The 15,238-nt window shown below is 35.3% G+C and overlaps 1 protein-coding gene across 1 annotated transcript; it reads left to right on the top strand.

Moving 5' to 3' along the window:
• Positions 1 to 6,556: 6,556 nt before the first annotated feature.
• Positions 6,557 to 13,641, top strand: LOC101393681 (serine protease inhibitor Kazal-type 12-like). The gene is made up of 4 exons (XM_004420000.2): positions 6,557 to 6,617; positions 8,303 to 8,328; positions 13,076 to 13,200; positions 13,450 to 13,641. The coding sequence occupies exons 1-4, from the start codon at positions 6,557 to 6,559 to the stop codon at positions 13,493 to 13,495; spliced, it is 258 nt and encodes an 85-aa protein (XP_004420057.1). The 3' UTR covers positions 13,496 to 13,641.
• The last annotated feature ends 1,597 nt before the right edge of the window (positions 13,642 to 15,238 follow it).

Below are 15,238 nucleotides of genomic sequence, written 5' to 3'. Positions count from 1 at the left end.
ATCACTGATCTTTTTACTGTCCCTATAGTTTTGCCTTTCCAGAATGTCCCTTAGTTAAAATCACACAGAATGTAGCTCTTTATCGTTCCTGGATGCTGATTTCAATGTGCGAGGGGGGATGTTCCCCGCACCACCAAACAATTCTAGGACGACAGCTGGGTGTCCTACAGTTCAACTCAACTCTGACACTATGTGGAGACAGCATTAGATTCCACAGGTTCAGGGCTCAGTCCTACAAGACTGCTTTCTGCCCTGGACTTCAGATGCCAGTTGCAAGCCCAGGATGTCACCTGTGCTTCTGACATACTGGCTAGAGATCAGACAACCCCCTCCAACTCAGGATGTCAATCACAATTCCAGGTTGTTACCTGGAAGGTAACACCACAGGCTATAGATCAGAGGTTCCCACAACTCCCTCCTTGGGTTCCATTAATTTGCTAGAGTGGCTCACAGAATTCAGAGAAATATTTAACTTACTAGAGTACTGGTTTATTATAAAAGGATAAAACTCAGAAACAGTCAGGTGGAAGAGATGTATAGGGCAAGGTATGTGGGAAGGGCGGGGAGCTTCCATGCTCTCTTCAAACGCGCCACTCTCTCCAGATCTCCATATATTCACCAACCTGGAAGCTCTCTGAACCACATTCTTTTGGGTTTTTATGGAGACTACATTACATATGCTTGATTGATAAAATCATTGGCCATTGGCTATTGATTCAACCTCCAACCCCTCCTCTCTCCCCTTGAAAGTTCCAACCCTCTAATCACATGGTTGGCTCCTCTGGCAACCAGCCCCCATCATTAGGTGCTGTCCAAAGGTGTTTTTCATTAACATAACAAAAGACACCTTTATCACTCTCAATACTTAGGAAATACCAAGGGCTTTGGGATCTGTGAGCCAGGAACTTGCACAAAACCAAATAAATATGAGAATAAATCACAATATTGCAGTAGCCTTCTCAGACTGACTAATCAGATTGACTTCTTTCACTTAAGAATTTGCATTTAACGTTCCTCCTTATCTTTTTGTGACTGCTCCACATCATTGCCAGAGTTTGGTGTTGTCAGTGCTTTGGATTTTAGCCATTCTAAGAAGTGTGTAGTGGTATCTCATTGTTTTAATTTGCAATTCCTTAAGGATAAATGATGTTGAGCATCTTTTTGTTTATTTACTGTCTGTATATCTTCTTCAGTGAAGTAAAAGTTCAGATCTTTTGCCCATTTTTAAATCTAGTTGTTCATCTTCTTATTGTAGAGTTTTGAGATGTCGATGCAAATAACAAATAACCATTCTATAGATAAGAGAGACAAGGTGCAATTTACTTGAGCCAAGCTGAGGACTAGCCCAGGAAAGCAGTCTCCACAAAGGAAGACAGCATTCTAGAGAAGCATAGTTTTCAGCCCACTTTATACCCTTTTAGAACAAAGAACATACATCAAACACACCCAGGATACATATTCATCAAAGTTTCAAAGAGATTTCAGTCACAGATTAGCAGATCAACACGACCCTGATGTGCAGGAAAGGAAATTTATCTTCAGGAATACTGATACCGGCATGGTAGGAAAGGAAGTAAGCATTCTTATCTTCAAAGAGTGCAATTTTTTACTTTGGGATAGTATTTAATGAATCCTTATCTTTAATGGTTAAAGCAGATGTACAATAGATAACAGTCCTTTTTCAAATATTTTCTGCCAGTCAAAGGCTTACCTTCACTCACATTCTTTTGACAGTTCTCTTTTGCAGAACAGAAATTTTTAAATTTTAATGTAGTTCAACTTATCAATTCTTTCTTTTATAGTTCATGCCTCGGTGTTGTATCTAAAAAGTAATCAAAAAACCCCGAGGTTATCAACGTTTTCTCCTATGTTAGCTTCTAGGAACTTTATAGTTTTGCATTTTACATTTAGATCCATGATCCATTTTGAGTTAATTTTTGTGAAGGATATAAAGTTCTGTGTCTAGATTCTTTTTTTCTTTTTTTGCATGTGGATGTCCAGTTGTTCGAGTACCTTTTATTGAAAAGACTGTGCTATATCCATTGTCTTTTCTCCTTTGTCAAAGATCCTTTTGATATATTTATGTGTATAATTTCTGGACTCTTCATTCTGTTCTACTGATCTATTTGTCTATTCTTTTGCCAACACCATATTATTTTAATAACTGTGACCTTATAGTAAGCCTTGAGTCTAGTAGTGTCAATCCTCCCACTCGGTTCTTCTCTTTCAATATTCTGTTGACTAACAACTTCTAACATTTTATATTCCAGGTTTCTTTTAGAATTTAAAAAAAAAGATTTATTTATTTAAAAATATAATAAAAATATTTGGAGGAATATTAACTTCTAGTAAATAAGAGTGGTGAGCACGTATATGTCTATTTATTGCTATCTGTATTTGACTATATATTTGACATACTTCAAAACTTAAAAATACTAACAAATTTGCTACCAAGATATAAATTATATTCTTTTATTTCAGATAATTCACATTTATTTTTACACATTGATTTTCTCTTTTTACCTGGGCTTCCAGAAAGTTTTACTCCAAACTTAACATCCAACCACGATAAACATTAGTCTTTATAATCAGCACATTTTTGTCCTCAAACTTTTATATAACTTTTCTTTTCCAGTTTCTGTTTTCAAAACTATATGCACATGCATTTTAGAGTGAGCTGCTTTGGATCGTTTTCTGGAAATCAGGAAGTTTATGAGAAATATGCTAATGATTATATGGGGTTGGTTTTCAAAGCTATCTAGAAGTCTTATAGCTAGCCCATATGAGAAAGGAGGCCTACTCATGCTAAAGCCTATATTTTTTTCCTCTAGCACAAATGCAGATTTAATCTTGTCTGTAAATTAGCTAATTCTCCACCTATCTTAGTCCCAGAAAATCAGTGGAATGGCATCCCTGACCAGTTGCTGGGCATTGTAAAACTAAGCACCAGCACCAGCTTCCCTACCTTGAGCAAATCAGGTATTTAAATATTGAAAGAATTGCCTTCTGTAAAAGGCAAGATTTTTTAAAGCAGCATCAAAAGTAAAGAAGACAGAACTAAAGCATTGATGTTACTGGCATAGGAGAAGCAATGAGTTAGAGAGGATGAGTTGTGGGAACGAATATTTAATGTCTTAGTTGAGGACAGAAGACCTCACTTATCATTGCATACTTAGAAAATAATTTCCTAGACTCCACTGCCTCACAATGCTTACTCCCCCTTAACCCATTTTCTATAAAGTAGAAGCAGTGATCTTTATAATAATTATTATTATTATTATTATTTTTGTGTGTGAAGAAGATTGGCCCTGACCTAACATCTGTTGCCAATCTTCCTCTTTTTGCTGAGGAAGATCGGCCCTGGGCTAACATCTATGCCCATCTCCTCTATTTTGTACGTGGGAGGCTGCCACAGCATGGCTTGATCAGTGGTGTATAGGTTTGCACCTGGGATCTGAGCCAGTGAACCCCGGGATGCCAAAGCAGAGCATGTACACTGCCACCAGGCCCACCCCCTTCATAATAATTTTTAATCATGTTACTCCTGTAAATAGAGCTTATCACCTTTAGAGTAAGAACAAGATAAACCAAAATCTTTAGTACAGAATTCCAGTTTCAGCCACGACGAAGTAAGAGGACTGGACTTACCCTCCCACCGGAAATGACTAATAAATTAAGCAAAATGTATGAAACAATGGTTTTCAGACTTCAGAGTCAGGCACAGAACACTGATTTTTGAGGCAAGAAAGGCATGAGGTGAGCTCTAAGACGGCACCAGTTTACTTCTTGGACAGCTTCCAGGTGAAAAGCACAGGAAAAGGAAACCCAAGAGAAGCCTACAGTAGCCCTGAGTTGAGGGCATGGGGAGGACAAGGCAACTAGAGTTCACAGGGCAGAGTAAGAGAGCTCTGAAGATCTCCAGATGGACCCTCTTCAGTCTTCAGGTGAATAGTGATCAGCATTTGTGTGTTAGGAAACTACACAAGGACAAGAAAAGCGCCACCCCAACGGAGCAGATGAAGAACAAAACCCGGGGCTCACACATGGCTGAAAATATTTTATGGTCCCACTAGCTAGATTGGAAAACTTCATAATACATGGGCATCTAGTAGAATGTTCAGAAGGTCATTGTCTCTGAAGTGGGGTAAAATTGTCCTAGATTGAAGGCTAGTCTGGTCCCATTTAACAAAGTTTTACAGCCAGTCTCAAAAAATACACACACACACACACACACGTATATGCATATCAAACTGTTTCCTGTTCCAAAGTAATTTATCTGCAATCCAAGGACAGAGATCAAAAATATTTATAGAAATAGAAAAATATCCAGTGTTCAATAAAGTAACATTCCCAATGTCTGGTATGCAAAGAAACAGAAAAACACAACGCTAAATCTGAAAATGTATCAATCATATAAACAGATCCAGCGATGACACAAATGATGTAATTGATAGATAAGGCTATTAAACCAGTTATCCCTTATGTTCAAGAAGGTAGAAGAAAGATAGAACATGTTAAGTAAATAGATGGAAGATACTAAAAAAGGAACAGAATTGTATTTCTAAAGATGAAAAAAACAAAATATTTGAGAAGGAAAATATACTATATGTTATTAAAAGCAGGTTAGCTATTGCAGAGCAAAATACTAGTAAACTTGAAGACAGAGTGTTAGAAATGAGCAAAAAAAACTGAAAAAATATTGAAGACAACATTAGTAAGTTGTGGGACAACTTCACGCAGTTTGGGAGAAGGATGATGAGGGAATAAAAAATATATATACAAAGAAATAATAGTTATAAAATTTCTAAATTTGATGAAAACTATAAAACCATTAAGATCCATTAAGATCCATTAAGATCCCTGGATCCCCAAGTACAAGAACGATCCTTAGCATAGCCTATAAAACCTTTTACCTTAAAGCTTGTCTCTGCATTTGAGTCTAACCATTACTCTCATTTTCAAAAATATACCTCGGTTCTTATTTGTTTTCTTTTTTTTCCCCATATTTTTCCTTATTCTTGGAATGCTGACTATCACTTTATGTGCCTCCAACTTTCTAATAACTCTGAGGGCCAGATCCTCTGTGAAGCCTGGTCGTGACCACCTCCTCTTGGCTGTTCCTCCACCCTACTCAAACAAATGTGCTCTCTTCAGTGCCCCCTACTTATTTGTGTATAACTTTAATCAAATTGTTTTCTTCTCCCTTAGCTTGTGAGCTTCTCTGACTTGTCTTTAAATTTCAAGAATTTAATAAAGTTCCTGGAATCAGTAGGTTCCACCCAGCAAGTGTTTGAGAAAAGAATGAAGAATGTAAGCTCTATGAATCTGTCTTTGTCATCATTACATTTTCAGCATGTAGTAATATTTGGAATAATTGGTACTCGGTTATTATTTTTGAAGGAAGGAAGGAATTTTTATTTGTTAGCATTTGTAAAATCAGAATTATGTCTACATGCTTCCATGTGCAAGACGTTGTTCTGTGCATAGAGACTGAGTAGTGAAAAAGATCCATGAGCTTATATCCTAGTGTGTATCTGCATGCATTTGTGTGTATATGTGTGTGTATTTACGTATTTATTTGGTGATGGGAAAATATACAAGTAAATAATTAAATAAGAAAGATAATTTTAAGTATTGAAAAGCACTATGAATTCAATAAAGCAGACTGATCTGATTTGGAGTGGGGCTATTTTGTATTATAAGGAAATCTTCACTGAACAGGTAATATTTGAACTTGATATTTCTAAAAAAAGGAACTAGCCATTCAAGTTTCTTGGCCAGGAATTTTCCAGGCAGAGGAAACAGTAAGAGCAAGAGTCCTAAGGTGAAAAGTATATGGTATATTTGAGAAAAAGAAAGAAGTGTGGATGGCATTTATGCATAATGAGTAAAATTCACCTGTGAAATACTTGTTAAAATAAAATGTTAAATAGGAACCATTATGCTGTGCTGCCTAAAAGCAAACGTTGAAGGAAATAGCCCCTCAATTCACATTCACCTTGAATATCTAGGATTTTTATTTTAATGACCATTCAGAGTACGCTCTTTGTCTAATAAATTCCATAACCTCAAAATTCCTCACAGCAGCATTTTCATTTTCCTGGTAATTGTGACACCAAACATTAATATTGTGCACAAATTATACAGACTGTCCCTACAGGTTACTGCCAGATGGAAGCTTTCTGGCCCCAAGGCTCTGCTGGGGGCAGATTCAAAATATGCTAATTGGAAGAAAATGACTTGATTGCAATTATCACAGTATGCTGACGAGGGCAAATTCTGGGTGTGCTACATGTAATTCATTTCATTCTGCCCGAACATCATTTTTGACCATTGTTCTTGACAGTTTGAAAAAGGCATGAAATAAGCTTCTTTGTTTTCTGGTGTCTCTAATCACTGGGGAAATAGATTACACAATCAGGGTGGAGAATCTGGCTGGCTGTATGGGTGCTCAGATACATGCATATGGATGCACTTATAAATACAGCCTGTAGAACATCCACAGTGGTGAACTCTATTAACACATTCCCTACAGACCTCGCAGACCTCATTGACCATGAAGCCATCAGGCAGCCTTCTGCTTTTGGTCAGTGTGGCCTATTTGTTCTTCTTTGCAGGTAAGTGCTATGTATACACAAAATGGAATTCTGGACCAGACTAGTTAACATCAGCAGTCATGATGTGACATTATTAATGATAATGATGATAATGAGATGATGATAATGATTATGATGATGATGATAAGGATGGTTAGTCATGATGACTGCCCATCATATTTTTTTTTTTTTAAAGATACTCTGCATCGTTACTTTATTTATTTATTTTTTTTCCCTAAAGCCCCAGCAGATAGTTGTATGTCATAGTTGCACATCCTTCTAGTTGCTGTATGTGGGACGAGGCCTCAGCATGGCTGGACAAGCGGTGCGTTCGTGCGCTCCCGGGATCCGAACTTGGGCGGCCAGGAGCGGAGCGCTCGCACCCAACCGCTAAGCCCCGGGGCCGGCCCTGCCCACCACATTTTTAATTTAGAAGGAACTTTTACTTACAAATTAGCTTTTTTATCACTATAATACTCTACAAGGGATAGTTTTATCCAATTGCAAAAACAATGTTATATCTTATAGGATGAGATGGCCTGTCCTAGGTCACATGGGCCCCACTTGGCTATCCTAGGAGGTCCAAGCCAATTGTATTGCCCTCAGTAGACCACAATTAACAATATAAGATTACACATAAGTTTCTTCTTCAAGGAAACAATTTATATTGAAATTAGAAATCCTCATTTAAAGTCACCTTCAAGAAATTCTTATCTAAAGAGCTTCAACTGCCAGAATTTTCCTGGGAGGTTTCCATTGTACTGAAAGCTTGAGTATTCTTACTTACCCTCTAGGTAAGCAAAGTAAACAGATAATGAGAGAGAGCGAGAAAGAGCTCAGGACAAGGATTCTGAAATTTGACCTCTAATCGTCATTCTGCTACTACATTTTTCTTTAATATTGAACAACTTACTTCCTTTCTTTGGCTACTGTTTCCTCACGTGAACCTTATATGTTCTAAGACTTCTTTCAATAAAAGGTTATGCTTATGTACATTGGCTGTAGAGTCTAAGAGACCTAGGTTTGATTTCTGGCTCTGCCATTTACAAGACACATGTCCTTAGACAAGTTATTTGCCCCACAGCTCAATTTCCTTATCTTTAAAATGGAATTATTAGTATGACTTAATGTATGTAAGATTTAATACAGTGCTTAAAATGTAGAAATCTCCCAGTAGATGGTAGATATTATAAGTGTTAGTGGAAATGGTGGTAAATGATATGATTTTTTTCAATGCTCTCAAAACTGTGTTATATTTTATTATCATAGTAGCACCTTGTTCATCAGTTGACTTGATTATCCTTTAATCAAATGGCTTCTAGATTTTGGAATTTTCTAATTTTTTTCTGGTTTAACATACGTCTCTTTGACATATATTTTTGCCTTCCTTTCTTCAGGTATAGCCTAGTTTTAAGGTAAGCATTAAAGAAGTGAAGAACATGATTGGATAAAAGCCACATAAATCATAAATATCAAATGTAGTGAAAGAGCTTTGTACTGGTCACTTGTAACCTGACTCCCAGCTCAGTTGTGTAGTTAACAAGCTGTGTGTCCTGGAGAAGTTTCCTTCCCTTCTCTGCGCCTCAGTTCTTCATCCATAAAGCAAGACAGTTGTAGTGGAAGAACTCTAAAGATAATGTTAACTGTAAGATTCTGGAATTTTTCTGAGCTGTTGTAATTTATCATTGTTTGTTCTGTCATTGCAGAGGCTGTGAGCCATGGAGGTTCTCGGGTATGTGCTTCTCTCTCTCCTGGGCCCCTTTCTATTACAACAAGAGGTTGTCTGATAATGGTGATCTTGAGTTGGGAAGTACCGTGGCTATTCCATTGAGGTCTTCTGAGTTCATTTGGTTGGTCTGGTGAGAATGTGGAATGATAGCATGACACACTGATTTAGACAAAGTGTCATCATTGGTGCAGATGCATTTTCCTTAACAGTGGAAAGGACTTGAAAATTATCTCCCATTTTTCTTAAATTAGCCAGATGTCACGTTTCCATATAGGGAGTTTATAAGCCATCAAAGCCTCTAAAACAGCACAGTACTTATAAAAGTATGAGGTGAATATCATTTATTTTCCAAATTAGGATAACTTTTGAGTGAAAGTAGTACTTATAATAGATTTAACAAGAAGATAATCATAAACTGAGACTATCCAGGCAATTCAGAACACATGGTTACTCTAGATCTGAGGACCTTGTTCATAAAAGTCACTACAAATGCTTTGTAAAATGCACCTTCCTGCTCCTTACACGTATTAGACCTATCGATTGAACTGTGATCTCTAGGGATGTTGAGGCCTAGGAATCTACGTTTTAAGAAGCCTGACATTTTGGTGCAAAATAAAATTGGAGAATCACAGCTCTGAATTTTACTAAACAGACAGGTATACAGAGAGAGTATTCGCCAGAGTCATAGATATTGAATCCCCTGGTAGCTGGGGTTGGCAATTAGTAATTACAAGATCTACATTCTTGAGAGGGCAATTAATAATAACAGGGTTTACTTTCATAAAAAATAGCTGTATAGCTTAAAATACAAAAACTATATAGAGAGGCACTATAGCTTATTTTTGGAAACGTGGGCTTTGAGAAAGAGAATATTCAGGTTCATATTCCAGCCCTATTACTCAGTAACTGTTTGATTTTGGGTAACTTACTTTTACTTTCTATGCCTCAGTTTCTTTATCAATAAAATTCAGCTAATAATAGTACTTAATTCAATATTATATGAGTAAATTTATATATATCCTATAAGAGTGTTTAGTGCATAGTAAATGCTAAATAAAAATTAGTTATTAAATCATAACTTTATGATTTAATCTTAATAACTGTTATTTATAATTTTTAAATTATAATAATGTTATTAACTTAATAACTAAGTATTTATAATTTTTTAGATCCATAATTTTACTTGTATAATTGAATATTAAATATTTTGAAGAAAATATTTATAAAGCAATGCAAAGAGAAACAATTGTAGTACTTTTTAAAAATTAATTCATCTACAGACATCCTCCAAACTGATACCAAAGAATATTTTTTCTAACATTTTAACTTTCTTCATATGACTCTCTTACTCCAAAAATCTAGATAATTTCACCTGCCAAGAATATAATATCCAAATTCTTTAGCCTGGCATTCAAGTCCTTTTCCAATCTATTGGCAATCTCCTCGTACAGCCTCATTCATTCTCTACCCACCTATGATCCAAGGCTTTGATCACACTAGATGGCCCGCAGTTTCTAGCATGCCAAGACCTCTCATATGCCTTTGCTGATGCTATTCTTTCATTCTGAAAGACAATTACTAGCCTCTGTCAGCAGCATCATTGAGCGTGATCATTCTCTCATCCGGAAGGACCCTGATACCCCCTCTCATATGCCTTACATCTATGGAAATCTCCTAACAGCCAAATCATTTCTACTCCATAGTCCCCGTGAATGATTTATTGCTGTCTCATCTGCATTTCTATTGGATTTTATTAATATACTTAATTCAACATTTATCATATTTTGTTATGCTTCACAGATAGGCTTCTCTCTTAGAATGTGAACTCTTTAAAGTCAGAGAAAGTGTTTTCTCTCTTTTTGGATCCTAGTGCTTTAATCATGGCACTAATTTCAATAAATATCTCACCTAATAGATGGATAGATGGATGGATGGATGGTTAGATGAATAGATGAATTTACCATCTATGGTTTCCAAAACAACCCAGAAAATCACAATGTAATGGGATATATAAGTTCTAGTTTTAACTCTGTCACCACGTCTTGTGAGATGTTGAAAGAATGTCTTCCAAAAGGAAGTGGACCTCAGTGTCCCCACCTGCAAAATTAGAACATTGGATTTATTACTTTTTGAAAAATGCCCTTTGATTAAATAAAATCAAAAGCAAAATCTCAACAGATAAAGGTGATAGCAGATAAACACAGACTTTCTGTGGTTGAAGTAGGGGAAAGGAAAGGAGGATAGAAGAGGAAAGCACAGAAAGTTTGTTCTCTGTTCTTATGAGGAAAGTTTATAAACAGATTTTATTCCATTCTATCTATTAAATTCTGTAATTACATAATAATGTTTATCCTATGCATATCACCATTCAACAAACTTTACTGAGTATCTGTTATGTTCAAGGCCTACAAGAAATAGAAATATGAAAAAATAATCTCTGATTTTTCAATTGATAATTGCATCAAAAGTCTTAGAAAAGGCAAATTCATACACGGAGATTTTACTTCTAGAAATGTAGCCTAAGTAAAGAATTGAGGATGTACCAAAAATGCATTTATACAGATATTCCTGGCAATATTGTTTGCATTAGCAAAAAACATGGAAAGAGACCAAATGTTTCCAAATGGAGAATTGCTTAATAACTTGTAAACATACAGTAACTATTTAAATAGTACTATAGAATGTATATTACTTGATATAGAAAAATATTGAAAGCATATTTCAAGTTTAAAAAGCCTTATGTAAAATGCTATCAATTGAGTGATCATTTGTTTTTAAATACATAGAAAATGTCAGGGAGTAAATACACAAACTTCTTAATAGTGCAAGTTTCTGGGTAATAGATTATGGATGATTTAAATAAATCCCTCTTGTACTGCTCTGTATTTCTAAAGGTTCTTTTATAAACATGCATTGTTTGTATGTTTGATAGGTAAAGAGATAGCTAATGAAAGCATATTTCAAGTTTAAAAAGCCTTATGTAAAATGCTATCAATTGAGTGATCATTTGTTTTTAAATACATAGAAAATGTCAGGGAGTAAATACACAAACTTCTTAATAGTGCAAGTTTCTGGGTAATAGATTATGGATGATTTAAATAAATCCCTCTTGTACTGCTCTGTATTTCTAAAGGTTCTTTTATAAACATGCATTGTTTGTATGTTTGATAGGTAAAGAGATAGCTAATGAAGAGATCAATGATAGAACTATGATTATATATACACGTATTTTATTATCTCTTTCTTCAAGGAGTTTGAATCCAAAGTAAAAAAAGAAAAAAGGTAAAAAAAAAAAAAAAGTAACATGTTTGCACTATTGAAGATTGGCATCAGATAATAAGTTTGTAGGCATTTTGACAAGGAGCAATCAGTTTTTGCCTGAGGGCTATTAGGAAAATTTCAGAGGATGAGATGGTATTTGAGATGTGCCTCAAAGAAAGATATGAAAGGGAAAACTTATTCCAGAAAGAAGGTGTAGTATTGTGTTGGGAAAAAGCAAAGTGTTTTCAAAGGTTATTAATGGACAAGTTTGGCTAAATTGTTAGGTTCCTCTATGGTTATAATGGTAATGGCTAAGACCATGGGCTTTGGAGTTAAACTGCCCTCATTTGAATCCTGGTTCTACAACTTAATGACTATGTGATCTTAAATAAACTACTCAACTTCTCTAGGTCTCATTTTCCTTATCTGTAAAGTGGTGATAATGATAATATCAACTCTATAGGACTGTTCAATAGAGTTAAATGAATAATTACATTCAAAGTACTTAGTACTGTGCCTAAAATATAGCAAGCACTCAATAAATGTTAGACATTATTATGGGCATTTGGAAAAGTATCCTATATTGCTTAGGATATATAAGATGGTGTGGTGCTGACTTTCTAAGAATCATTGGCAATTGAGCAAGTCAGTTGTAACACTGGTACCTACAATATATAGTCTAAATTATGTTCTCTTTCCCCATTCATTCAACAAATATTTTTCAACATTTGAATTTTACCAGGCCCTGTCCTAGGAAATGGATAAAAAGGTGAATCAGATATGGCTTATTATCTCAAGACGCCTCTAGCTGTGTTCAGGAATGACATAAAAAAGTGGTATAGACAAATTTCTCCAGAAATTCTGAGAAAGAGGTGAAGAATTTATACTTGGATACACACTGATGATAAAGCAATTTGGCAATCAGTATTGGAAGTCTTAAAAGTTATAACCTTTGAGACAGCAATTCTTCTCATAAGAACATATCCTAAGAAAATAATCAGAATGTATACATGTATTTTATACATAAAATGGTCATCCCAGCCAATTAATGTTCAAAAGAAGAAACATGCAATAATGAGGTATTAGTAAAATAAATCATTCCACATATTTATGATGGAGTATTACACCACAAATCACACTTTTCAGAATGTGCATCATGGTATAGAAAAGATAAATGGTAAAGAATAAACAGAAGGTATATATGGTGTGGTTCTGTTTTTAATATTATATGTATGGCAACACAATGCATAGAGAAGAGCTGGAAGGAAAAATAACAAATGATAACAAAGGGTATCTCTGGGTGCTAGGACTACATGTGATTTTCTTTTTTTTTAATTTTCAACATATATTTTAATTGTAATAATAAAATATGAGCTTATAAAAAGAATTTCTAAGCATAAGTTTAGCACATTTTTTCTTTCCTTGAGAGAGCTAATGACATCAATGCTGTTATTCATGAAATAAAAAAGGAACTTCATTTAAATTACAGGCTTTCTGCAGCAACTATGAGAAAACAGTTACAGATGGAAAACTCTGTCCCAAGATCAACAAACCAGTGTGTGGTACTGATGGGAAAACTTACCACAATCCCTGTGAATTCTGCAAAGCAGTTATGTAAGCACACGGAAGCAGATATTGGAACAGTACCCTTAGTTTGGCCCAATAGAATATGAATCAGGGAAATTATTTATTAAGCCTTTATCATGCAAAGTATTTTACAGATAATTCTTATTTAGAATGAGGCAGTGTTGTTATACCCAAACAGACCTAGAAACTGTAAGTACCCTTTCCCAGTTCGCGTCCAGCCTGGGCTTAACCCATTTCCACTGCATTTCATTCTGAGCACCATCTCTTTTCTTTCAGGGGAAGAAATGGAAAGCTTGGTTTCAAACATGAAGGGAAGTGTTGATTCCTCTGATGTTACAATGCTGGAAGTGCCTTCGATTTGCCTTTTGCCTCAGAAGATTTATTCCCTGTTACCCAGTCTCCATCATGTGTGTCGCACCAGTTCTTATGCATAAAAGAAAGCAATTTCAATAAAGTTATCTTGGCAGACTTTCTACATTGATGTTCTTTTCAGGTAACAATGGGGCCACCTTTGTTCAATTTAGTTAGCCTGACTGCTAGACTATCTTAGTATGAAATGATAGAATTTGAAAACAAACACAGGGCATAGAATATTACCATCCTTTTCAAATTCGGAATTCTCCAATCAATGCTTTGAGTCTCAATTCTTCAGAATTTATGCAGATGAACTCAAGGACAATAAAGCCATCCAAGAAACTATACGTTATCTGACACAAATTAGCATTCTTCAATATATGTTATATTTGGGAAGCATTTTGCCTTAAGGGACACATTGAGTTTGTTTCAGAGCTTCTCAACTTGTGTGCTGAGACAAGAAATAAGTACCAGGAGAGACACAATCTCAATGGTCACTTCAGTCATGGGGCAGCCGAATAGGTTCTGGAACAGCTGAAGCCTTTAGCCTAGTTGTCTTTGGATTTATCAATTTACTACAGTGTACTACATAAAATATTATTATTTTCTATGTGTGGTAAATTGTGAAAAATCTTGAAAGTATGGGTTTATTGGTATGTTGTGGGTGCTCAGAAATCTAAGGATGGATAGACAAGCTCGGCATCTTGAGAGTGTTTCTAGACTATTAGGGGAGACAAATGTATACCAACTAATATAGTTTGATATGCTCCTGTTTAAAAAAAATCCCAGTGAATGAATTATTTTATTTGTTAATTGCACAAATAATTATTCAATGCTTATAATATACCAGATACCACTCCAAGCACAGGGCAAACAAAGACAAGATCCCTACTTTAAAGAATCTTAGGGTTTAAGATTTAAGTGGATGCACAAAAATAAATATTTTAAAAATATATTTTCAATTACTAATAAGTTTATAAAGGAAACCAAATTGAGACATATGATGGAGAAAACTGGGTACAGTTTGGAGAGAGGAATTATTTGAAATTGGTTACTTTGAACTGAATCCTGAGAGCTGAAAAGGATTCAGGCACGTGCAAATTGGGAGAAAAGGTGTTCCAAGCAAAGAGAATGATAAACATAAAAACAACAACATACACACACACACACAAACCTCTGATATGGAAATAAGATTAGCATGATCAATAGTAAGACAAGCCAGTTCATAAGCAGATTTGGGAGCCAAGTTAAAGCATTTGGATATTATCCTAAGAATTATGGGAAATGCTTGAAGTGCCTTAAGAGAAGACTTCATAGAAGAGATGGCATTTTAGCTGATCCATGACAAATGAGAAATTTGCCGGGTGGAATTGGATGGAGTAGCAGGAACATCGTGAAAAATGGTATCTTTGAGAAGATTGTTTCCAAAGTCTCAAATTGAGTATATGACAAAAAGAAGATCAGAACTCAGGTAGGGCACTTCAATATTACGCGCTTTAACATACTACTTCTAAAGCAGAGGTCTCAACAAATGATAAAGAAGCTAGAAGTGGCTTAGGGATGTTTCTTTAACCCACACACTGTTACTTCTTGTCAGTTAGATGCCAATATTTAAAAATTGAAAGAGGTCACATTAAAAAAAGGACTTGTAGAAACTCTTGAAAAATTAGAAGATCTGCACACACAGTGCCCATATTCCTTGATAACCAAC

This window comes from Ceratotherium simum, chromosome 4, assembly GCF_057802395.1.
Source record: "Ceratotherium simum simum isolate JZ-2026a chromosome 4, ASM5780239v1, whole genome shotgun sequence".
Lineage (NCBI taxonomy): Eukaryota > Metazoa > Chordata > Mammalia > Perissodactyla > Rhinocerotidae > Ceratotherium > Ceratotherium simum.
This window is presented reverse-complemented; position numbering and strand designations above follow the sequence as displayed.

Coding starts and splice junctions, on each gene's coding strand:
- LOC101393681 (XM_004420000.2), top strand. CDS start 6,557: ATGAAGCCATCAGGCAGCCTTCTGCTTTTGGTCAGTGTGGCCTATTTG. Junction 6,618..8,302: donor CTATTTGTTCTTCTTTGCAG/GTAAGTGCTATG, acceptor CTGTCATTGCAG/AGGCTGTGAGCCATGGAGGT. Junction 13,201..13,449: donor GAATTCTGCAAAGCAGTTAT/GTAAGCACACGG, acceptor CTTTTCTTTCAG/GGGAAGAAATGGAAAGCTTG.